Source organism: Oncorhynchus gorbuscha, linkage group LG25 (assembly GCF_021184085.1).
Source record: "Oncorhynchus gorbuscha isolate QuinsamMale2020 ecotype Even-year linkage group LG25, OgorEven_v1.0, whole genome shotgun sequence".
NCBI lineage: Eukaryota > Metazoa > Chordata > Actinopteri > Salmoniformes > Salmonidae > Oncorhynchus > Oncorhynchus gorbuscha.
In genome coordinates this window covers 17,590,579-17,616,199 of record NC_060197.1, presented here as the reverse complement: position 1 = coordinate 17,616,199, position 25,621 = coordinate 17,590,579, and the positions used below count along the sequence as shown (strand labels likewise).

General features: G+C 45.4%; 1 protein-coding gene across 5 annotated transcripts in view; it reads right to left on the bottom strand.

The window, feature by feature from the left end:
- Positions 1–14,659: 14,659 nt before the first annotated feature.
- The window catches only part of LOC124013743 (cadherin EGF LAG seven-pass G-type receptor 1-like), a 128,367-nt gene continuing 117,405 nt past the window's right edge, over positions 14,660–25,621 (bottom strand). For 2 of the 5 annotated variants that reach the window (XM_046328225.1, XM_046328229.1), the window contains 11 exons: positions 22,767–22,941; positions 21,781–21,893; positions 21,270–21,349; positions 20,865–20,991; positions 20,278–20,403; positions 19,991–20,127; positions 17,719–17,825; positions 17,365–17,529; positions 16,798–17,079; positions 16,298–16,607; positions 14,660–15,723 (listed from right to left, as the gene is read on the bottom strand). In XM_046328225.1, the coding sequence (XP_046184181.1) occupies positions 15,696–15,723; positions 16,298–16,607; positions 16,798–17,079; positions 17,365–17,529; positions 17,719–17,825; positions 19,991–20,127; positions 20,278–20,403; positions 20,865–20,991; positions 21,270–21,349; positions 21,781–21,893; positions 22,767–22,941 (1,650 nt within the window). In that variant the 3' untranslated portion in view covers positions 14,660–15,695. Of the gene's footprint in view, positions 15,757–16,297; positions 16,608–16,797; positions 17,080–17,364; positions 17,530–17,718; positions 17,826–19,990; positions 20,128–20,277; positions 20,404–20,864; positions 20,992–21,269; positions 21,350–21,780; positions 21,894–22,766; positions 22,942–25,621 lie in introns of all 5 variants that reach the window. The other 3 variants (XM_046328226.1, XM_046328227.1, XM_046328230.1) reach the window with 3 other exon arrangements.

Here is a 25,621-nt window from a genome sequence, read left to right as displayed (position 1 = left end):
TTGACACAGTATCGCAGTATTATGACGAAATAAAATCCTGATCCCAAATTTCTCATTGGACATGTTACAATAGCAGGAGGTATGTTTTGTGGAAACTAAATTATTTTGTACCATGGTTTTACAGTATGTAATCCTGTGTAGCTCAGTTGGTAGAGCATGGCGCTTGTAACGCCAGGATATTGGGTTCGATCCCCAGGACCACCCATACGTAGAATGTATGCACACATGACTGTAAGTCGCTTTGGATAAAAGCGTCTGCTAAATGGCATATATTATTATTATATTATTAATCCCTTCTCTATTTCTGGCCTAAACACAACCATCATTCTAGCCTCTCTCTCGATGTCCCATATCAGAGCTGTGGGGCTGAAGCGCCCTAATGCTCCCTCCGTGTTATTAATTAAAGTCCTAATCCCAATTGAGTGTTTTCTAGAGCGTTCATTGCACATGTTTTCTTCTTATGCAATCACAACTACCACACTTTGAGTCAATTACAGAACAGGTTGGAGGGGTTGGTGCTGCTTTAATGATGTAAACACACAATTGTATGAGGGGAAATGAGATTAGACATTTTGTAAGAAATAGAAAGAAGATCAAATATGAATTGATATACCAGTCTGTGATGGAAAAAGTGACATTAATTTTCAATTGTCTTTGTTAAATAAGTTTATTAATTGAATTTTAATTCACTTTCTGAAATTATGGACTTGAACTTAGTGACCCCTGCGGTTGATAATTGTATTTGATATATTGATATCCTATTTCTATATAAGATGAGTTTACATAAATTTTCACATTGTGAATTTTACAAAAATTCTTAATTGTGTCTTTGGTGTAGACTTACCTTGGCCTGACATTTTTGATAGCCGTCATTTTGAGAATTCCCTGTCAAGAGGAGAGACACGGAATCCCCGCTAGCTTAGATAGCCTGTAGCCTCAAATGGAGGACGCTAACAAATGTTTTCAATGCTGCAGGAGCTGTATTTATTTTGCTTTATTCTGGAACAACGTGGACCGCCCGGACTTTCAATGTAGCCCTGTTTGCTTGCAGAGAACTACAGGGGCAAAGTGGCTACTCTTAGCTAACTTACACAAGCTACTGGGGAATCCACGCCCGCCTACTTTTTCTTTCTCTTCTACCCAGTAGCCGGATGATGCTATGGTCTGTTGGAAGTGTCGCCGCCATGTCGGTTCTCCACACCAGACTGGTCAGTACTCTGCATGGATCCCATCCCCGAAGGGGTCTCCCCCTTCCCTGGAGAATGGCGTTAGGAGGATGCTCCTCGATGACTTGGCGGATGTTCATGTTCTCGATCCTACCAACCAACCATGAAAATATCACTCACCGTGGAAGTCGAAAACAGCAAACTCTGGCAATGGGGGCCTCCTTGGCGAAGGTAAGCCTAGACTGGAAACAGCTTCGCCGCCCTTGATCCTGAGTTTCCGGCGCCTTCTTCCCTGGGGGCTTCCGATTCGAGATCGGATCCTGAGGCTGGTGTGCAGAGATAGAGTAGGGATGTCTAACTCCGGGGGTAGGGGTGTCTAACTCCGGGGGCCGCATTCGGTATTCAACGAGGTTGAACCAGCTTCCCCCTGAATCTAGGACAGCAGAGTCCCTGCCTATCAAATCAAATCAAATTGTATTTCTCACATACACATGGTTAGCAGATGTTAATGCGAGTGTAGTGAAATGCTTGTGCTTCTAGTTCCGACAATGCAGTAATAACCAACAAGTAATCTAGCTAACAATTCCAAAACTACTACCTTATACACATAAGTGTAAAGGGATAAAGAATATGTACATAAAGATATATGAATGAGTGATGGTACAGAGCGGCATAGGCAAGATGCAGTAGATGGTATCGAGTATAGTATATACGTATGAGATGAGTATGTAAACAAAGTGGCATAGTTTAAAGTGGCTAGTGATACATGTATTACATAAAGATGCAGTAGATTATAGAGTACAGTATATACGTATACATATGAGATAAATAATGTAGGGTATGTAAACATGATATTAAGTAGCATTGTTTAAAGTGGCTAGTGATATATTTTACATCAATTCCCATCAATTCCCATTATTAAAGTGGCTGGAGCTGAGTCAGTGTGTTGGCAGCAGCCACTCAATGTTAGTGGTGGCTGTTTAACAGTCTGACGGCCTTGAGATAGAAGTTGTTTTTCAGTCTCTCGGTCCCAGGTTTGATGCACCTGTACTGACCTCGCCTTCTGGACGATAGCGGGGTGAACAGGCAGTGGCTCGGGTGGTTGTTGTCCTTGATGATCTTTATGGTCTTCCTGTGACATCGGGTGGTGTAGGTGTCTTGGAGGGCAGGTAGTTTGCCCCCGGTGATGCGTTGTGCAGACCTCATTACCCTCTGGAGAGCCTTACGGTTGTGGGTGGAGCAGTTGCCGTACCAGGCGGTGATACAGCCCGACAGGATGCTCTCGATTGTGCATCTGTAAAAGTGTGTGAGTGCTTTTGGTGACAAGCCAAATTTCTTCAGCCTCCTGTGTTTGAAGAGGTGCTGCTGTGCCTTCTTCACGATGCTGTCTGTGTGGGTGGACCAATTCAGTTTGTCTGTGATGTGTATGCCGAGGAACTTAAAACTTACTACCCTCTCCACTACTGTTCCATCGATGTGTATAGGGGGTGTTCCCTCTGCTGTTTCCTGAAGTCCACAATCATCTCCTTAGTTTAGTTGACGTTGAGTGTGAGGTTATTTTCCTGACACCACACTCCGAGGGCCCTCACCTCCTCCCTGTAGGCCGTCTCGTCGTTGTTGGTAATCAAGCCTACCACTGTTGTGTCGTCTGCAAACTTTATGATTCAATTGGAAGTATGCGTGGCCACGCGATCATGGGTGAACAGGGAGTACAGGAGAGGGCTCAAAACACACCCTTGTGGACCCAGGGTCTCGAGCTTGATGATGAGTTTGGAGGGTACTATGGTGTTAAATGCTGAGCTGTAGTCGATGAACAGCATTCTCACATAGGTATTCCTCTTGTCCAGATGGGTTAGGACAGTGTGCAGTGTGGTTGAGATTGCATCGTCTGTGGACCTATTTGGGCGGTAAGCAAATTGGAGTGGGTCTAGGGTGTCAGGTAGGGTGGAGGTGATATGGTCCTTGACTAGTCTCTCAAAGCACTTCATGATGACTGAAGTCGTTTAGCTCAGTTACCTTAGCTTTCTTGGGAACAGGAACCATGGTGGCCCTCTTGAAGCATATGGGAACAGCAGACTGGGATAGGGATTGATTGAATATGTCCGTAAACACACCAGCCAGCTGGTCTGCGCATGCTCTGAGCGCGCGGCTGGGGATGCCGTCTGGGCCTGCAGCCCTGCGAGGGTTAACTCGTTTAAATGTTTTACTCACCTCGGCTGCAGTGAAGGAAAGTCCACATGTTTTGGTTGCGGGCTGTATCAGTGGCAGCAAGGGAGCAAGGCATCCTGGTCCGTGACGGGGCTGGTTTCCTTTTTGTAATCCGTGATTGACTGTAGACCCTGCCACATACCTCTTGTGTCTGAGCCGTTGAATTGCGATTCTACTTTGTCTCTATACTGACGCTTAGCTTGTTTGATTGCATTGCAGAGGGAATAGCTACACTGTTTGTATTCGGTCATGTTTCCGGTCACCTTGCCCTGATTAAAAGCAGTGGTTCGTGCTTTCAGTTTCATGCGAATGCTGCCATCAATCCATGGTTTCTGGTTTGGGAATGTTTTAATCGTTGCTATGGGAACGACATCTTCAAGCAGGTTCTAATGAACTCGCTCACCGAATCAGCGTATTCATCAATGTTGTTGTTTGACGCAATACGAAACATATCCCAGTCCACGTGATGGAAGCAGTCTTGGAGCGTGGAATCAGATTGGTCGGACCAGCGTTGAACAGACCTCAGTGTGGGAGCTTCTTGTTTTAGCTTTTGTCTGTAGGCAGGGAGCCTGCCTACAGACAAAATGGAGTCGTGGTCAGCTTTTCCGAAAGGAGGGCGGGGCAGGGCCTTATATGCATCGCGGAAGTTAGAATAACAATGATCCAGGGTTTTACCAGCCCTGGTTGCGCAATCGATATGCTGATACAATTTAGGGAGTCTTGTTTTCAGATTAGCCTTGTTAAAATCCCCAGCTACAATGAATGCAGCCTCAGGATATGTGGATTCCAGTTTGCAAATAAAATGAGTTCAGAGCCATCGATGTGTCTGCTTGGGGGGAATATATATGGCTGTGATTATCGAATCGAAGAGAATTCCCTTGGTAGATAATGCGGTCGACATTTGATTGTGAGGAATTCTAAATCAGTTGAACAGAAGGACTTGCGTTCCTGTATGTTGTTGTGACCACACCACGTCTCGTTAACCATACAGCATACACCCCCGCCCCTCTTCTTACCAGAAAGATGTTTGATTCTGTCGGCGCGATGCGTGGAGAAACCAGCTGGCTGCACCAACTCCGATAGCGTCTCTCCAGTGAGCCATGTTTCCATGAAGCAAAGAACGTTACAGTCCCTGATGTCCCTCTGGAATGCTACCCTTGCTCGGATTTCATCAACCTTGTTGTCAAGAGACTGGACATTGGCGAGTAGAATGCTAGGGAGGGGTGCGCGATGTGCCCGTCTCCGGAGCCTGACCAGAAGACCGCTCTGTTTGCCTCTTTTATGACGTAGTTGTTTTGGGTCGCAGGCTGGGATTCCATTGTCCTGGGTGAAAGGCAGAACACAGGATCTGCTCCGGGAAAGTCATATTCTTGGTCGTAATGATGGTGAGTTGACGCTGCTCTTATATTCAGTAGTTCTTCTCGACTGTATGTAATGAAACCTAAGATTACCTGGGGTACTAATGTAAGAAATAACACGTTAAAAAAAAGGAACGCGAAGTGAGGCGGCCATCTCTGTCGGCGCCTCTTCTAAAAACACCTGAAACCCATACCTCTTCAAAAAGTATCTTAAATATTAAACCTCCTCACCTTGACCCCCCCCAAAACAAAAATAAGAATAATAACCAACACAGTTGCACTGACTGTTTGGCTTAATTTTGGTGATTATTAGAGAGCTGGATACAGTGAAGAAGCTGTATAAATGTAGGTCCATTCTAGACATTTTCGATTTGGTGTTAGTCATTTTTATATATAATTATTTTACTCAAGCCACCTGGGGGTCGGATTTGGTCCCCTCGCGTATGTTTGACACCCCTCGCTTAGAGGCAGAGGAAATGAAAGGAGAAAGAGGTGGCTTTTTTATTTTAGTGACACTAAGTGGGCTCCCTGAAAGGCACAGAGGTCTCAGGCAAAGCATTTACCGTGCTAGAGGTGTCACTACAGACCATGGTTTGATCCTGGACTGTATCACAACTGGCAGTTAAATTAAAAAGTGTGCTTGTATGTAGTCTAGACTACACACACACAAGAGAAAATCCTAAGAAGGAGCCCTTGGTCCAGATTTAATACAATTAGAGCATACAAAGAGGTATTCAATCAGGGCCCTTACCCATCAGCCCTGCTATCCACTGTGGCAGGGCAGGCAAGATAAATGTATCTGCAATACAATATACCTGTTGTGATACTATTTTAAAACCAATAGAGGGCGGTGTAGGATTCTTGTCATGGACTTTTTTGAGCCAACAAATAGGACAGATTTCTAAAGTCTGTGTATCTGCTGCATGGTACTTTCTTCCAGTCATGCCAACATGGGTCCGCCCACAGGAAAATGTATTATTTAAGTGATAGCCATGCCTGAGAGACACTCAGGTGAGGCAGAGATCATTTAGAGAGGAAAGGTCAGTGCCAGTCGGCTAAAGTGTCTCCACATAACCCCCAACGATACACACTAAGTGTGATTATACAGTGACAATATGATTCTGAAGAGTATGAAATGAAAGGAATATTCGCTGATTGTTCATCTCGGACAAAAAAATACAAAAATTTTTTTTTAAACACAATTTAGAGCACAACATCTTGAGGTTTTAAAGCTATCGATCTCAGGTGCCCCCAAGACTACCTCTATCCCTAACACCCCATTACTACCTGTACGCGTTCTCCTCAACTGTCTGTGTCCCACACCAGCTCTGTCACCTGAGGTAGAGCCTGTTGTCACAGGCCTGACTGACGTCCCGTCACCCGGCCACCAGTAACCCGAACCACACATCTACCCTTTCACTCACACAACATACTCTACTTATTAGTGTGCCTTGCTTCAGCAAGACCACTCAGGAATTTCCACTTACTTCTGACAAAATATGCCTTGCTAAGCGTGGTACAGATAAGTGTGGCCTTGCTTTATACAGTGGGGCAAAAAAGTATTTAGTCAGTCACCAATTGTGCAAGTTCTTTAAGTGGGTTAAAAAGATGAGAGGCCTGTAGTTTTTATCATAGGTACACTTCAACTATGACAGACAAAATGAGAAAAAAAAAATCCAGAAAATCACATTGTAGGATTTTTAGTGAATTTATTTGCAAATTATGGTGGAAAATAAGTACCACCAAAGCTGGTGGTTCAATATTCCCAGTTAAGAAGTTTTAGGTTGTAGTTATTATAAGAATTATGACGCATCAACTATTTCTCTCTATACCATTTGTATTTCATATACCTTTGACTATTGGATGTTCTAATAGGCACTTTAGTATTGCCAGCCTAATCTCGGGAGTCATAAACAGCGCTGTGCTTCAAACATTGCTAAGAGCTGCTCACAAACGCCGTAAAGTGCTGTTTGAATGAATGCTTACGAGCCTGCTGCTGCCTACCACCGCTCAGTCAGACTGCTCTATCAAATATCAAATCATAGACTTAATTATAATAAACACACAGAAATACGAGCCTTTGGTCATAAATATGGTCAAATCCAGAGACTATCATTTTGAAAACAAAACATTCTTCAGTGAAATACGGAACCATTCTGTATTTTGTCAAACGGGTGGCAACCCTAAGTCTAAATATTGCTGTTACATTGCATAACCTTCAATGTTATGTCATAATTGTGTAAAATTCTGGCAAATTAATTACGGTCTTTGTTAGGAAGAAACCGTATCGCAACTAGCCAGGTGGCCCAAACTGCATATACCCTGACTCTGCTTGCATTGAGCAAGAGAAGTGACACAATTTCCCCAGTTAATATTTCCTGCTAACATGCATTTATTTTAACTAAATATGTCAGTTTAAAAAAAGACATACTTCTGTGTATTTATTTTAAGTAAACCTACTGGAGAGCTCTTCTTTGTCTACACCCATTCAGCATCGTTCACATCCTCTTAAGCCAGCCCCACCCACCTCTTTAAGAATTTGCATGTGAGGCCAGGTAGCTAAACAGAGGAAGGTAGTGTAGTAAACAACAGAAGATTTCAAGAGTAAAAGTGGTGATAGTAGCAAAAATTCACTTTATCTAGTCAAATAAATGACCGTTATCACCCCCCGACTAGGTTCAATGCTAGCTAGCTAGCTAACATTAGGCTATCACTAGCAATGCAAATGGATTTCGGAAATATTAATAATATTACCACACAGATCATACACGTAGTGTTAGCTAGCAAGCCAGCTAGCTAACAGTACGCTTAAACTTGCAATGAAAACAACTTTACAAGCATATCCATAACATGATGCGGCCACTACCATGCTTGAAAATATAAAGCGTGGCAGGTACTTAGTGATGTGTTGTGTTGGATTTGCTCTGAACATAATGCTTTGTATTCAGGACAAAAAGTTACTGTTTTGGAATTTTAAAAATTCTATACAAGCTTCCTTCTGCAGGTGCATTTGTTAAATGCCTCCATTGTGTCTGAGTGCGCTCTGGGTCATTCCTAAACTCAGACCGGTGTCAGAACGCACACGGGATGCTCTGGCTGAAGGTTGATCTGAGTGTTTTGGCCTTACAATGGCAGTCAAGCACCAAAGCTAACTGGCTAATTGACACACTTCATTTTTAAAATTCTATAGATGTTGTAAGGCTCTATACTTTCAGTGTAAAGTAGTTAACTGGGCTGTACTTGGAGGTTATCAATCTTCAGTAGTTGTTAGAAGACAGAATCTTAATCTATATGTTATTAGGGGCTGACTGGAAGGTTCTGTACCTTTTTTAGTAGGGGGTCATTTGAAATGCCAATACACATGATTTCAGATGTTTATTCTCTATTCCAATCCTGCTCAAAGGGAGATCTTGGTGGATTTTAAATGGCTTGTCAGAGGTACGAGCACTGGAGAATATATGTAACCAAGTTGCTAGAACCAGTCTCGTTATTTTGTTGATATCTGTCAAGCATGGTGGAGGCAATGTGATGGTCTTTTTTTTGTGGTGGTAAAGTGGGAGATTTGTACAGGGTCAAAGAGATCTTGACGAGGGAAGGCTATCACTCTATTTTGCAACGCCATTCCATACCCTGTGGATGGCGCTTAATTGGAGCCAATTTCCTCCTACAACAGGACAATGACACAAAGCACAGCTCCAAACTATGCAATAACTATTTAGGGAAGAAGCAGTCCGCTGGTATTCTGTCTATAATGGAGTTGCCAGCACAGTCACCGGATCTCAAACCTATTGAGCTGTTGTGGGAGCAGCTTGACTGTATAGTACGTAAGAAGTGCCCATTAAGCCAATCCAAATGTGGGAGGTGCTTCAGGAAGCATAGGTTGAATCTCTTCAGATTACCTCAACAAATTGACAACTAGAATGCCAAAGGTCTGCAAGGCTGTAATTGCTGCAAATGGATGATTCTTTGACGAAAGCCAGATCTTACAACGCCTGGTTTATGCATGCAACGTCTTAGTAGGGATGCGTGACTAATTACACCAGTCTCAAATGGTTAAGTAGTATGTTGATGTTTGTTGCTTACTGTATAAGTTTTTACTAAATAGTGCTGTTCTTCCATATGCACAAAAAGCGTATTTCTTGCAAATGTTGTTAATAAATTAGTTTACATCCCTGTTAGTGAGCATTTCTCCTTTGCCAAGATAATCCATCCACCTGACAGGTGTGACATGTATCAAGAAGCTGATTAAACAGCATGATTATTACACACAGGTGCACCTTGTGCTGTGTACAATAAAATGCCACTCTAAAATGTGCAGTTTTGTCACACTGCCACAGATGTCTCAAGATTTGAAGGAGCGTGAAATTGGCATGCTAACTACAGGGATGTTCACCAGAGCTGTTGCCAGATAATTTAATGTTAATTTCTCTACCATAAGCCACCTACAATGTCATTTTAGAGAATTTGGCAGTACGTCCAACCGGTCTCACAACCGCAGACCACGTGTAACCATGCCAGCCCAGGACCTCCACATCCGGCTTCTTCAACTGCGGGATTGTCTGAGACCAACCACCTGGACAGCTGATGAAACTGTGGGTTTGCAGAACGGAATCATTTCTGCACACGGTCGGAAACCATCTCAGGGAAGCTCATCTGCATGCTCATGATCCTCACCAGGGTCTTAGTCTGACTGCAGTTTGGCATCGTAACCAACTTCAGTGGGCAAATGCTCACCTTCGATGGCCACTGGCACACTGGAGAAGTATGCTGTTCGAGGGTGAATCCCAGTTTCAACTGTACCCGGCAGATGGAAGACAGTTTTTATGGCTTCGTGTAGGCGAGCGGTTTGCTGATGCCAACGTTGTGAACAGTGTCCCATGATGGCGGTTGGGTTATGTTATGGGCAGGCATAAGCTATGGACAACGAACACGATTGCATTTTATGAATTGCAATTTGAATGTACAGAGACACAGTGACAAAATCCTGAGGCCCATCGTCGTGCCATTCATCCACCGCCACCACTTCAGGCCTCATGTCGCAAGGATCTGTACACAATTCCTGGAAGCTGAATATGACCCAGTTCTTCCATGGCCTGCATACCACCCATTGAGCTGTTTGAGATGCTCTGGATCGACATACGACAGTGTGTTCCCGCCAATATCCAGCAACTTCGCACACAGCTATTGAAGAGGAAGTGGGACAACATTCCACAGGCCAGAATCAACAGCCTGATCAACTCTATGCGAAGGAGATGCATCACGCTGGAGCTGAAATACCCAAATCTGAAAAGGGCGAGAGGTTTACCTTGGAATTCGGGTCTGAGAGGTGGATAATCCTGCCTGCTTTTTAGGTAGGTTATAATGTACATGAGGAGAATGTGTGATGTCAAAAGTTTAATAAATCATGTGGCTTTACTTTAAAGTGGCAATCAGCAATTGAAACAATAACAGTAATTGAAACAATTAACAGTAATTGAAACAATAACAGTAATTGAAACAATAACAAGGGTTTCCCCGCCCGTTTCGGTAAAAATGGGGCTAGAGAAATGTAACCACTCAAATTCATAGACAGAGCTATGGATGCAAACACTGACCATCTATGATATCACAATTATAGTTTAAACCATATTTCTAGGCTATATAGTGTTTGTTTACATTTATTTGTTTACAAACATTGGAGCAAAACAAGCTTATTTTGGGTTCTGATGTGGTACGACAGTTGAACATAGCTCACGAGGCATTTATATTCTTCAAGAATCATGAATCATTAATTCACAAGTCCAAAAATCTATTTAGCTCCTGTAGATTGCCCCTTTAAAGGGTGCTGTTGAGTGTCATCATTTAGGCCAGGGGTTTTCCCTGACCTCAAAACCTGGTAAGGAATAACTCTGGGTCATAATTAAAGTCTAGATGAACTACAAAACCATTTTTGGGGGGGTCGGGGCCCGTATTCATAAAGCATCTCTGAGCAGGAGTGCTTGTCTAGGCTCAGGTCCTCCCCATCCTCTGAAGCTAAGTAGGGTTGGTCCTGGTCAGTCCCTGGATGGGAGAACAGATGCTGCTGGAAGTGGTGTTGGCCATCCAGGGACCAACCCTACTAGGAGGCACACTTTCCTCTGGTCAAAATGTTTTATAATATCCCAAATGCCCCAGTTCAGTGACTGGGGATGTTTCCCTGTGTAGGGTGCTGCCTTTCGGTTGGGACGTTAAACAGGTGTCCTGACTCTCTGTGGTCACTAAAGATCCCATGGCACTTATCATAAGAGTAGGGGTGTTAACCCCGGTGTCCTGGCTAAATTCCCAATCTGGCCCTCATACCATCATGGCCACCAAATCATCCCCAGCTCCTCCTAATTCATCGTCTTTCCCCTTAACTATTCCCTAGGTCATTGCTGTAAATGAGAGTGTTCTCAGTCAACTTACCTGGTAAAATAAAAATTCATATAACTCATTTCATGACAAAACTGATCCAAGATCAGAACTCCTATTCTAAGACGCTTTGTGAATATGTCTCAGTCAGGAAACATTCCTGTTCATCCTCATTGTTATCATCAATACTCATCGCTTACAGTTTTTCTCAGTCGCTTTGGTGCATTTCTTAGATCAAAAGTGCAATTCTTGATACTACTTGTACAAATTCCAAATCATCTAGTCACTTGTGCACATCATTAAAGCAATTTCTTATTCCTTTGAACAAATTGCAATTGATAATGTACAAGTGTCAGCTTTTTTCCACATTATCAATTGCCCATGTCATGTTGATCAAAATATAGTAAATGGTTCTCTGTTGAATAGTCTTACCCCTCAAAACATCTAGGCATTAGTTCCTTGCATAAGCCATTACATGCACAATTGTTGAACTATTTGTCATAAACTGTCAAGCATAGTTTTACACATTTCTATTAGACCTTTTGTACAAAAACGTGAATTGATGAATTGTGCAGGTGAAATTGACCCTCACTCATGAAGAATTGTAAAGTGTTTGTTCAACCAACAATCAACCAGTTGTCTAAATTGCTCAAAGGTGCATCTCATGAAGAATCAATTGGCAAGCATATATATATAGACAGACCACAACACAGAGTTGCAATTTTCCAATAATGGATGGACCAGGAAACGAACAGGGTCAACAACCAAGAGGAGGAAGAAGAGGAGCAAGGATGCGTGGTGGAAGGCATAACAGAGGAAGAGGCAGAAGAGGACATAGGCGCATATCTGATGACATAGGGGCCACTATTGTAGACCATGTTGTCAACCACTTACAATGGCTGAGGCGGGTTGAAGGGTGCAGCCTAATATTGGGAGATCAACCGTGTCCTCAATAGTTTAAACGTTTCGAAGAGAGAACAGGTATGTCCACCAATGTACAGTGCACTGTTACTGTATATAAGCTGTATACTGTATACTTCCTACAATGCTTCATATTTCATTTCACAGCATACAAAAATATACTCTATACAGATACATACTGCACCTTACATGCACCCACCTGTATGTTTTACAGGAAAATATATGTTTGCATAGTTTTTGTCTATGTGAAAGTGTGCAGTGCATCACTGCATTTTTCCCCACATAGGACTGCAAGATTACCTCAAACCGGTGGCAGAGGACGCCTTTTCACACCTCAACAGGAGGAGGCTATTTGCACCATGGTCCGAGCAAACAATGCCATGAGACTCAGGGAAATACAAAGGACCATTATAGAAGACAACGATGTCTTTGAAACCATCCATACGGTTAGCATCTCAACCATCGACAGGGTGCTGCATAGAAACCAGATGAGTATGATACAGCTGTTCTGTGTACCATTCCTAAGGAATGAGGACAGAGTTAAAGAGCTACGGTACCAGTATGTACAGGTAAAACATATATCTATGTAACTACTTTACAGCAACATTTTACAGTGATACATAGTACAGTAAGCATAAACTGCACACATTTCCACTGCTGTGGAAGGAACATGCAATATATGTACATTTTATGTCACACTTCCTTACCAAAACAAATTCAACTGTGTGTTCTGGGATATAGCGTATAATGGAGTTGGAATCAAGTGAACCCTCTCACAACTTTGTATATGTGGATGAGGCTGGCTTCAACCTGACCAAATGCAGAAGGCGGGGTCGGAATATCATCGGTCACAGAGCTACTGTGGATTTTCCAGGCCAACGGGGAGGAAATATCACCATGTGTGCTGCTATTTCGGAGCATGGTGTCTTAACCCATATCCCCCTTATAGGGCCATACAACACCCAGCATCTACTCAACTTTTTAGAGACTCTCTACAGGGCTCTCATCCCTGATGATGGGAGGGGTCTGTTTAGAGAGGATTTGCCAAAGTATGTGGTCATTTGTGATAATGTGAGTTTCCATCGATCAAACATCATAAGGCAATGGTTTGTGACCCACCCGAGGATGCTCGTAGAATTCCTCCCACCTTATTCACCATTCCTTAACCCAATTGAGGAGTTATTTTCAGCATGGAGGTGGAAGGTGTACGATCATCAGCCACACACACAGATGACCCTGCTGGCTGCAATGGATGCAGCATGTGAGGACATCACAGTAGATGCCTGCAGAGGATGGATAAGGCATTCCAAAATATTCTTTCCACACATTGGAAAGGAAAATATCCGGTGTGATGTGGATGAGAATATGTGGGCCGACAAGACAGGAACGTCTGGATGTGTAGAGACAGCACAACAGTGTGTTCCTGTGTTTCTTTCTAATTTAGTTTTTTTTCCTTTGTGCCCCTTGGGTTGTCCAGTCTCTTTCAATCAATAACCCACATACAGTAATATGTAAATAGTACTGTTGAAATTGATATATGCCATAGAAGTGCAGCCTTGTGCATTTTCAATACAGTTGTCATCCAAACTGTAGCCTAGGTTTACACCAGGTAATACTGTCAAAGTACGCAGTTACATTGACAACATGCCTGAACATTTTGACGACCTTGTTAGTGAACAATGACTCAATGACTTATCATTCTGATGACACTGACATGATCATTGGCATGAATATTTACTTTTGAGAGATGTACTAAGGATTTTTAGTGACTGACTAGCTTTAGAAACATATCTATTGTATATTGCAGTTTGTACAAATTGTTCTGAGAAATGCACTTATTATTTTGCACATTTAGGGATGATGTGAAATGCACCAAAGCGTCTGAGAAAACCTGCAAATCCAGGTCACCTTTTCCGTGAACTTATGGAGCCATTTGTTGAAGAACGACTAAGAAAGTGTGATAAAATACCTAAACTCTTTATCGGGGTGTCAAGAAAAACTCAAAGCACTTCAAAAATGTGCCTTCTATTACACACTCACTTTTGCCTCTGTCATGTGGATAATGAAACCTGTGTGAGAGTTTGGCTGTCTTTCAGGGTGTCTGCCTGGTACAGTGAGCATGTTCTGTAGGGTGTGTGTGATGTCTGGTTTTAACTGCTTCTGTTTCATGTGTGACTATTCTGGTATGTGAACGTACGGTACCCTGGAACCACACACACACACAGAGACAGACAGAGAGACAGCAGGACCGGTAGGCACCATTGTTTCAAAAAGGATTAGCCCTGGACCTCAGTCACTGTCTGGACTTTGGACCCCACAGCAGGCAAGTCAGACAGTCCATCAGCCAGCCAGACACACACAAACTCCCAGTTGTGCCTGGCACAGCACAGGACAGTCTCAAGGAGTGTAAAGAGACATTACATTCCTTGGCCAGTGTAAGGATATACAGGGAGAGTCATTTAAGACATAGCTACACTACCTTTTAAGGAAAAATACCATTCAAAGTACATCTCTTTTCTTTCCTCCCTTACCTCGTTCACAGTTATCCTCATTTCAGTTTTATCTCGCTCCTTAAGGGTATTATATAAACTTTTCATAACGTGTGGGTGGGATGTCAGAATTCGGACAAGGCATAAAAAAAATTCACCGTGTCATCTTTAATTTTACAGTTACAATCAATTTTTCCAGTGTCTTGAAACCATAAAAATAAATATACATGTGTTACAAAACGATTCCAGTGATCATACAAAAAAAGAAGACATTTTGTACAGTGCCGATCACATGATAGGCATTACTTGTGTAGTGGTTAGCTTGACATTAGAGACTCCATGATGGGCATGGTTTGCACAATGATAAGGCACAGGTTTGCTAGTCTGAGCCACAGAAGAACGTCCTATAACGGAGTGTGATTTCTCCACAATGAGAAAGGATTTCTACAATTGTTGTGTTTACAAAAGCATTTTCTTTTCAATTTACAAATATGTCGTTTTGTCTCATCCATGATGACACAGTTCAAATACAAAATATATAATTTTTTGTTGTTGAAATATCTACATATTAATTACACTCTAAAAGCATTGGGTGAAAGGCTATGCTCCTCTTTCTATGATTCGCTTGGAGGAACAGGGCACTTGGTAAGTCTCTTGAGTTTCTCCTGAGTTTCTCCCATAGGATTTGTAGTCTTAGAAGTCTTTCTCTGGATTACCTCTGACTGTACCGGCACGCAGTGGTCATACATCCATATCTGTATCAGTCCTGAGGCTCTTAAGAGTCTCTGATCGACCAATGTGAGTCACTCATTCTGGGGGGTGGAGTCTTCAAGGATTTCAAAAATGTGGTTTGGCACAAGAGGTTCCATTAGTCCAGTAAGTAGGAGCCCATCCTTTACTTGGTTTAGTCTGACGCATACATTCCCTTTTCTTGCCTTTACTTTAGTCCGGCAGGCGTGGCTCTGCAGTAATACTGCTCTCCTTACGAGATTAAGAGGGTGAGAGTTGAAGGACGAGAGGTCACCTCTCTGTTGCACATGGGTGTAATACCTTCTCTCTTTTTAATTATACCTATCCCTTTCCCGCCTCTCGTTTCGCCATTGCTCTCTTGTTTTCTCCTCTTGTTCCTTTATTCTCCTCCTCCTCCCCTCCTCCACTTCAGTGAGAGATCATCTTTTCTCCTCTCATAAGGGCAGAGAGACTCTGGTTTTTCTGCAGGGTCAGATTGAAGTTTCATTACTGCCACTGTTCCGGGAGAGAAAAAGGAATGGAGGGAAGGGTAGAGGGAGGGAAGGATAGAGGGAGGGGAGGGAAGGATAGAGGGAGGGGAGGGAAGGGTAGCGGGAGGGAGGGAAGGATAGAGGGAGGGGAGGGGAGGGAAGGATAGAGGGAGGGGAGACATGCTGGGTTAGATGTGTGCAGGTAGGGATGCAGGCTAACCACTAAACAACCACGTGCAACATTCATATGTGGGATGGGAACTTTCATTCATACAGTACACATAGACATGTGCAACAGCGAAATATGTCCTCCTTATGTGGTAACTTCACCTAACACATGCAAGTCAGCATCAATAGACTCCATGATCAACAGATGCATGTCATTAAAGTGTCTATAATGAAATACCATTCAGATGCAATCTGACATTTTTAAAAATCCACTCATTCACTATTTAGGCTAAAAGGATTCATACATCACTTCATGCCGAGTTGCGCTGCATTCTCTGCCCTATTGAAAAACAACACACACACCAATTACACTATGACATCATCACGTGACTACCCACTCTGAGTCTGATTCGTTGCCTCCGTTGGTCGTTATCGCCTTCATGCTCATAGCCACGCCCCCGTTCTGTGGTAATTGTGGCCGTGGGGCAATCGGCGGCTTGATGACTACACTGTTGCTCTTGCCTACAGATACGGGGTGTACCCCGTCGTTGGAGGCCACGGAGGGGGTCTTGGACGGAGGGATGATGGGTGGAGGGATGGAGGAAGAGATGGTGGGAGGGTTGTAGTCACTCAGCTTCTCTCTCAGTCGGTTCTTCATGTTCTTGTCGGTCAAGGGAGGAGGGTACGTGATCTTGTTCTTCAGGATGCCTGAAGGAAGAAGAATACAGAGTCACTTTAGATTTGTTTAAGGTGTAATAAAAAAAAAACTTTCACAAATGGATAAAGACCCAGTTACAGGGCCAATATATTGTATGCTTGGATGAATGATTGTATGAACAAACAAACACAAACAAACCAACCAACAACAACAAAAAAACAAAAAGAGAATGAATCTCACCCTTCTTCGGCTCCGGTTGATGGGTGCTGTTGGGTAGGCTTGGAGGTCCATTGGAGGGTCCATTGGAGGGTAGACTGGGAGGTCCATTCTCCCTAGTGGGGGTCTCCCTGTCCTGCGGTGTCTCTCCTCTCTCTCCTACATGGTTGAGTTTGTTCTCCTGGTGCAGCTCCACGTTCACCTTGGTCTCCACTCTCAGCCGTTCTGCACCCCCAGGATCCTCGCTGTCACTGGCTGTTGTCGCCTCGGGCCAGTAAGGCTTCACGTGATTGGACACTGCTTCCACTAGGGTCAGAGGAAGAAGAGATATGAGCCAATCAGTACTTTGGTTGTAGGTAGTACTACCATACCACAGTACAATACTAAATATGTCGATAACACTTTACTTATGGTAAAGTCTGCAGGTATAATGCACTATAATCCAGTTATAATGTATTCTCAGACGTATGTACCGTTATCAGTGAGTCATTAAGAATGAATAAAAAGCTGCAGTGCTTTCTGAGCAGCGAGACCATGGATGTTTTGATAGGTACCGTTGAGGGGTGTTTTGGATTGGAAATGGATGGCTACCTTTGGTTGCAATGCTGGTCCCTTTAGGTGTGCTGTGTAGAGGCTGTCTCTCGTTGTTCCACTTGGGCTTGATGTCCATGTCATCATCTTCGCTGTCGGAAGAGTGAGACGAGGCATAGGACGAGCTGTGCTCATCTACAGACAACTCACTATCCGAGTCCGAGTCTGAGAGAGAGAGAGAGAGAGAGATAGAGAGAGAGAGACCAAAAGACAAAAAGAGAGAAAGAGCAACACATGAACACATTATGCAGACACACAGCTCACTGCTGTGAGGACTGCACCCCATCGCCATCAACCCTTTCATGAAAAATGACAGCTTGATGGGAATTTGAATCGGATCATGATGCAGCTTACCGTCTCCTCCTTTCGTGCCGTTCCTGTGGAACAGAGATCCGTCCAGGTCAGTGTGTCCTGCTTTCGCTGTGGCCGACGACACACTGGGCTTCTGGCCAGAGTCGCCCCTACATCAGAGAGGCCAAACTGAGGTTAGTTACACGTCTAGATGGAATCACATTGGAGCCTTTGGACTTACTGTAGAGCAGCAGAAGAACTGATGACGAACTTCCTTTTCTTGTTTTTTTATTTAATTTTTTGACTTTCCCCCCTTTTTCCGGTGATATCCGATTGGTAGTTACAATCTTGTCCCATCGTTGCAACTCCCGTACGGACTCCGGAGAGGCGAAGGTTCGAGAGCCATGCGTTCCACGAAACATGACCCTGCCAAGCCACACTGCTCGCTGAAACCCGAAAGCCAGCCGCACCAATGTGTCGGAGGAAACACCGTACAACTGGCAACTGAAGTCCGGCCCGCCACAAGGAGTCGCTAGAGCCCGATGGGACAAGGGAATCCCGGCCGGCCAAACCCTCCTCTAACTAGGACGGCACTGGGCCAATAGTGCACCGCCTCATGGGTTTCCCGGTTGCGGCTGGCTGCAACACAGCCTGGGATCGAACCCGTGTCTATAGTGACACCTCTAGCATTGTGATGCCCGCTGCGCCACTCGAGAGGCCATGATGACGAACCTCACCTGGGCAATGGATGAAGTGGATCCCACCCATTTTGTCTCTTTTTCCCTGAACAGAATGTAAGAGTAATACCTTTTCCAAACTCTTATAGATTGAGACATTAGCCAGAGGGCCTACAGCAATACTGTATTGTAGCTAACCTGTCTGATGCTTTCTGATCTAAGCGTTATCTAGGCTCCAGCCCCGACAAGCCGAACTGCCAGATGCCAGCTGTGTGTGTCTGAAATATTCTACCAGGTACTGTATATTCCTCCCTCCTCCAGCCAGACACTCCCCACCCACTGGGCCTAGCCCTAGTTGACCTGTGTAAGTGTGTGTGTGTATGTGTGCTTGTCGTTGACACACTGCTGTGTTAAGCTGAGCCATGCTTTGCCTGCATGCGTGTGAAATAATATTTGTAGAAAGGTAGAAAAACAGTCACAAAAAAACAGAGAGATAGATAGAGAGAGATGGCTCAGAGATGCTGTGGAGGCTGTAGCTGGGGTTAGTGTGGAGTTAGAGAGGGCTCAGAGATGCTGTGGAGGCTGTAACTCGGGTTAGTGTGGAGAGAGAGAGAGAGAGAGAGAGAGAGAGAGAGAGAGAGAGAGAGAGAGAGAGAGAGAGAGAGAGAGCTCAGAGATGCTGTGGAGGCTGTAACTGGGGTTAGTGTGGAGAGAGAGAGAGAGAGAGAGAGAGAGAGAGAGAGAGAGAGAGAGAGAGAGAGAGAGCTCAGAGATGCTGTGGAGGCTGTAACTGGGGTTAGTGTGGAGAGAGAGAGGGCTCAGAGATGCTGTGGAGGCTGTAACTGAGGTTAGTGTGGAGAGAGAGAGGGCTCAGAGATGCTGTGGAGGCTGTAACTGGGGTTAGTGTGGAGAGAGAGAGAGAGAGAGAGAGGGCTCAGAGATGCTGTGGAGGCTGTAACTGGGGTTAGTGTGGAGAGAGAGAGAGAGGGCTCAGAGATGCTGTGGAGGCTGTAACTGGGGTTAGTGTGGAGAGAGAGGGCTCAGAGATGCTGTGGAGGCTGTAACTGGGATTAGTGTGGAGAGAGAGAGGGCTCAGAGATGCTGTGGAGGCTGTAACTGGGGTTAGTGTGGAGAGAGAGAGAGAGAGAGAGAGAGAGAGAGAGAGAGAGAGAGAGAGAGAGAGAGAGAGAGAGAGAGAGAGAGGGCTCAGAGATGCTGTGGAGGCTGTAACTGGGGTTAGTGTGGAGAGAGAGAGGGCTCAGAGATGTTGTGGAGGCTGTAACTGGGGTTAGTGTGGAGAGAGAGAGGGCTCAGAGATGCTGTGGAGGCTGTAACTGAGGTTAGTGTGGAGAGAGAGAGAGAGGGCTCAGAGATGCTGTGGAGGCTGTAACTGGGGTTAGTGTGGAGAGAGAGAGAGAGAGAGAGAGAGAGAGAGAGAGAGAGAGAGAGAGAGAGAGAGAGAGAGAGAGAGAGAGAGAGAGAGAGAGAGAGAGAGAGAGAGGGGCTCAGAGATGCTGTGGAGGCTGTAACTGGGGTTAGTGTGGAGAGAGAGAGGGCTCAGAGATCAAAAGAGTAACAGAGAAAAAAAGAGAGATCCAGACTGAGACAGGACTGACAGTTATGCCATTGCCATAGCCATGCGGCAGCGACCATGTTACCTGAGTGTGTAAGCGAGGTAGCTGCTGTGGCTTTTGGCTGACCTGACGGCACTCTCCAGAGAAACAGTGGACTCTCCAATGGCTGACCTGTACAGAGGACCGTCCTCAGTGTACGTGTTGTTACAGTTCAGAGACCGCTGGAGGGAGGGACAAGGGGGGGTTGGTTGGAAGGAGGGAGGGAGAGAGGAGGAGAGGGGGAGGGGGTGTGGAGAAAGAACCCAGTCAGTATCAGACAGTAAAGACATCTGTACATCCCCTTGTGTGGGTTTATCCGTGTGTATACGCACAGTCAGTAGAGATGCTCTGGTAGTGCTGGACTCATCCGGTAAAGCCTTCTTCCCGGTAAAGACATTCTTCAGATTCTTCCTCACTTCTTTATTAAAGATCACATGGAAGAAGAAGATGAAGATGCCCTATAAGGAGACAGAGAGAGAGAGAGAGAGAGAGAGAGAGAGAGAGAGAGAGAGAGAGAGAGAGAGAGAGAGAGAGACAGAGAGAGAGAGAGAGACAGAGAGAGAGAGACAGAGAGAGAGAGGGTCAGTGAAAGCCTTTTTCAGAAATCCATTCTCTTCACTGATATTAGGCCTTGGCCTGCATTCGTAAATTGTCTCGGAGTACGAGTGCTGATCTAGGACCAGGTCTCCCCCCGGCGATGTAATCTTATTTATTACGATCTAAAAGGCTAAACTGATCGAAGATAAGTATACCTACTCTGACACGCTTTATGGATGTAGGCCCTGGCCTAATGAAGTGAATGGATTTTGTAACGGCTGGTGTATAGTAAGGGTGAGAGTTCTAACCTCTATAGAGTCGTGAATGACTGTACAGCCTGACCCGTGACCTTTAACCCTGAGCCCTGTCCCTGACCCCTCACCTGCAGACAACTGAAGATGGCAAACAGGTAGTGGAAGGTCATGACATCACTGTTGACTGCCATGAGGCCCAACAGCCAGGTGGCGCTGATGAGCAATAGGAGGAGGAAGGCTGTCCTCAGAGCAGGACTATGTAGGTAGAGGGAGAAACTTGGATTATAACACACACACACACACGCACACACACACTCATACATACACGCATGGATGCACACCCACACAGTCGCACATTCACAGACACACACGCAAGTCCTACTAATAGATGGTTAATGTAACATAGATGTAGCTCAACAATGGAATGTAGAGAATGGCCTTTGATGTTCTTAATCTCAAGGGTGTGTGAGTGCGTATGTGTGTGTGTGTGTGTGTGTGTGTGTGTGCCTGCGTGTGTAAAAAATAATAATTACATGGCTCCAGACTTCTCGAAGGACCTCTGCCTGCGTCCACAGGATGCCTTAGCTGCCAGTACAAAGATGACAATGTTGACCTGAGAGAGAGGAGAGGGATCGAGACAAGCATTAGTACCATGGCAGACAACAGGGTAATCCACTTACAGTCAACAGATACACTCAAGACCTTAAACTGCAAATCACTGGGGGAGAGAGGGCTCAGGAAAGGCATTCACTAAGGAATTAGAGAGAGAGAGAGAGAGAGAGAGAGAGAGAGAGAGAGAGAGAGAGAGAGAGAGAGAGAGAGAGAGAGAGAGAGAGAGAGAGAGAGAGAGAGAGAGAGAGAGAGAGAGAGAGAGAAAAGGAAGGACAAAAAGAAACAGAAGGGGCAAGGAGAGAAGAACGAGCAAAGAAAGAAAAAGAAGAACGTGACATTGAAAAGAACCGTGTAAGTAAAGTAAAAACCAGTAAGTAAAAATCTATCACTATTACAGGTTTAAAAAAGGCACCATTTATCTCAGGCACTCACCAGGACGACTACAGAGATGGGTCCTGCGAAGCTCCAGATGAGGGTGTCGTGGACAGAGAGCCAGCAGAAGTCTGGGTTCCCATAGCCCTGAGGGTCAAGACCCACTGCCAGACCTGAGGAGGGGAGAACCAGAGAAACACATCAACACTGTGTTAGCTACAGGCCTACTATAAAGTACAAGCATCACCTGTACTGGGCCAATAATACATTTGCACTGTGCAGGAATTCTTTCTTCATTCAAATGCAGAGAAAAATAAATCAGAGGCATCTATTAGAAACCCCCACAAAATAAACTATGCAAGTAGATGAGTTGGGCTATTATTGACGGGAGAAGAGAATAGCGGAGAAAAGTCTAGAACGCTTGTGCATGGTTCGTCCACAAATAAAGTTGCAGGTCAAGCAAACCACGTGGGAACAGTGTATACTGTGTACAGGCTTTCTTCCTTTATTAAAATCCATAGATACACACAGAGGCTTCATAAAACACCTCACTCTAGTGCACAACGGTGTAAGCAGATCTACCGGTATTATCCACGAGAGAAGAGAGGAGCCGGGCTGGGTTAGCGTCTTATTCTCTCCCCAGGCTTTGTGCGTGTGCCAGGGTGGAAAGTGATATAGCATTATGGGCCGACTGGCATCAGCAGACACCAGTCTAATCAACTAGAGGAAGCCTTCAGGACAGGAGGAGACATTTAGCACTGGAGACTACTACTGGACAGACTTCAGGATGTCTCTCCCTCTCTCTCTCTCTCTCTCTCTCAGCGCTCTCACTCATATTATCTGGCTTTTCCTACTGCTCTCGCTCTTTCTCCCTCTTTCTCCTCCAGGTTTCCCACAGGGATCAACGAGTCGCAGTACGCCAGAATACAGACAAGATGGCTTCTGACTCATAGATGTGACTAGGTTTCTTTACCTGGGATTGGGGTGACTGAGTTTAAGTAAGTGTGTGTGTGTATGTGTGTGTGTGTGTGGGTGTGTGTCCTCACCTGTGATGATTGCAGGTATGCCCCAGCCCATGGCGTAGTAGAACCTCATGTGACCGTGGTTGATGTTCCGGACCTCCGTCAGCATGCGGTAGATGTGGAGGCCCTCCACAAACATCCAGGCAAACGTACACATGTAGAAGTAGTGGAGCAGGATGGCGATCACCGTACACACAAACTACAGACAGAGAGTCGCGGAGGGACAAGGTCAGAGGTCTCCAGGGACATCCATTTCAATTACATTGAGAACCACTAATCCAAGTTCCACTTTTCAGCACTGGGCACACTACACTGAGGGTACAAAAACATTAAGAACACCTTCTTAATAGAGTTCTGTCTTGCCCATTCACTCTCTGAACGGCACACATACACCATCCACGTCTCAATTGTCTCAAGGATTAAAAGTCCTTCTTTAACCTGTTTCCGCCTCTTGATCTACACTGATTTGAAGTGTATTTAACGAGCGACATCAATAAGGGATCATAGGTTTCACCTGGATTCATCTGGTCAGTCTATGTCATGGAAAGAGCAGGTGCTCACAATGTTTTGTACACTCTGTCTGGCCCTGAGTGGGTCTCTCTCTCTCCCTGCCTCCATCTCGCTCTACTTTTCTTTATCTCCCTCCATGCCTTGTTCCAGGAAGAATGCAGTGTTCTTGGGAATCCCCCAGCAGGTAGGGGAGGGAGAGGACTAGAGCTAGATCACGGAGCTGAGGGTCATCAATCTAACAGAAGACGGCTCAGGGTTGTGACTGGTGACAGCATTCCAGCGCACTGACACACAAACACACAAACACACACGGCTAGGCTTCTAACTTCAGAAAAACAGAGGGTGAGTCAGTGAGTGTCAATCGTGTCAATCGTTACTACTGCTGCAACAGCACAGCCAGAAGAGGAATGGCCAGCACTCGGAGCCTGGTTCCTCTCTAGGTTTCTTTGTAGGTTCCTGCCTTCTAGGGAGTTTTGCCTAGCCATTGTGCATTTGCCTCTGCATTGCTTGCTCTTTGAGGTTTTAGGCTGGGTTTCTGTAAAGCTCATGATATCAAAGAAGTTGATTTGAATTTGAACAGTAACAGTCTATGGAGACAGACTCAGACCTGTATGTCTGTCTGTGACAGGGTCTACTGCCCTGAGGCTCAAACAGTCAGGCACCAGTAACAGCATGTCTCTATTATCACAGGCCCGGAGGGACATCAGGCCTATGTGTGTGTGTGTGTGTGTGTGTGTGTGTGTGTGTGTGTGTGTGTGTGTGTGTGTGTGTGTGTGTGTGTGTGTGTGTGTGTGTGTGTGTGTGTGTGTGTGTGTGTGTGTGTGTGTGTGTGTGTGTGTGTGTGTGTGTGTGTGCGCATTTCAGAGTAAATTGCATATATGTCAAAATACACTATTAGATTACTTGCTTATAGGCAAACCTTTATACTGCACTTACAAGTTAAAGGAATCACATGCTATGTGAATACACAGTATCGGCATCTCAGAGTGCCTTAAATAGGGAATCTATTTTTAGACAACAAAAAAAACGTTTAGTCCCATCCAGTACAGTAAATTCCTTATAGCTCGAACACTATTAGTGAAGCATCAGATGTATAATCCAAACAACAACAAAACAATTGAGCAGACAAAGACAAACTCTCAGGTAGGACCGATCCCTCTAAGCTCCTGTCAGCACCAGTACCTGAATGGCTACAGGCAAACAAATAGCAGCTACTTACCAGAAACTGCTAACTGGAGTGAACCTGAAACAGAAATCCCTGCTTTATCCCGTATCCTACCTTAAAATCCACCTCACTACAGGAATAGGACAAATACTGTATATGTTGGAGAGGGGTGTGTATGTGGGGGGACTGGGGAGGTGTGTATGTGGGGGGACTGGGGAGGTGTGTATGTGGGGGGACTGGGGAGGTGTGTATGTGGGGGGACTTGGGAGGTGTGTATGTGGAGGGACTGGGGAGGTGTGTATGTGGGGGGACTGGGGAGATGTGTATGTGGAGGGACTGTGGAGGTGTGTATGTGGAGGGACTGTGGAGGTGTGTATGTGGGGGGACTGTGGAGGTGTGTATGTGGGGGGACTGTGGAGGTGTGTATGTGGGGGGACTGTGGAGTGGTGTATGTGGAGGGACTGGGGAGGTATGTGGGAGGACTGTGGAGGTGTGTATGTGGAGGGACTGTGGAGGTGTGTATGTGTATGGGGGACTGTGGAGGTGTGTATGTGGAGGGACTGTGGAGGTGTGTATGTGGGGGGACATGGGAGGTGTGTATGTGGGGGGACTGGGGAGGTGTGTATGTGGGGGGACTGGGGAGGTGTGTATGTGGGGGGACTGGGGAGGTGTGTATGTGGGGGGACTTGGGAGGTGTGTATGTGGGGGGACTTGGGAGGTGTGTATGTGGAGGGACTTTGGAGGTGTGTATGTGGAGGGACTGGGGAGGTGTGTATGTGGGGGGACTGGGGAGGTGTGTATGTGGGGGGACTGGGGGGGGGGTGTATGTGGGGGGACTGGGGAGGTGTGTATGTGGGGGGACTGGGGAGGTGTGTATGTGGGGGACTGGGGAGGTGTGTATGTGGGGGGACTGGGGAGGTGTGTATGTGGGGGGACTGGGGAGGTGTGTAGGTGTGTATGTGGGGGACTGGGGAGGTGTGTATGTGGAGGGAGGGACTGGGGAGGTGTGTATGTGGAGGGAATGGGGAGATGTGTATGTGGAGGGTCTGGGGAGGGGTGTGTAATGTGGGGGGACTGCGGAGGTGTGTATGTGGGGGGACTGGGGAGGTGTGTATGTGGGGTGACTGGGAAGGTGTGTATGTGGGGGGACTGGGGATGTGTGTATGTGGGGGGACTGGGGAGGTGTGTATGTTGGGGGACTGGG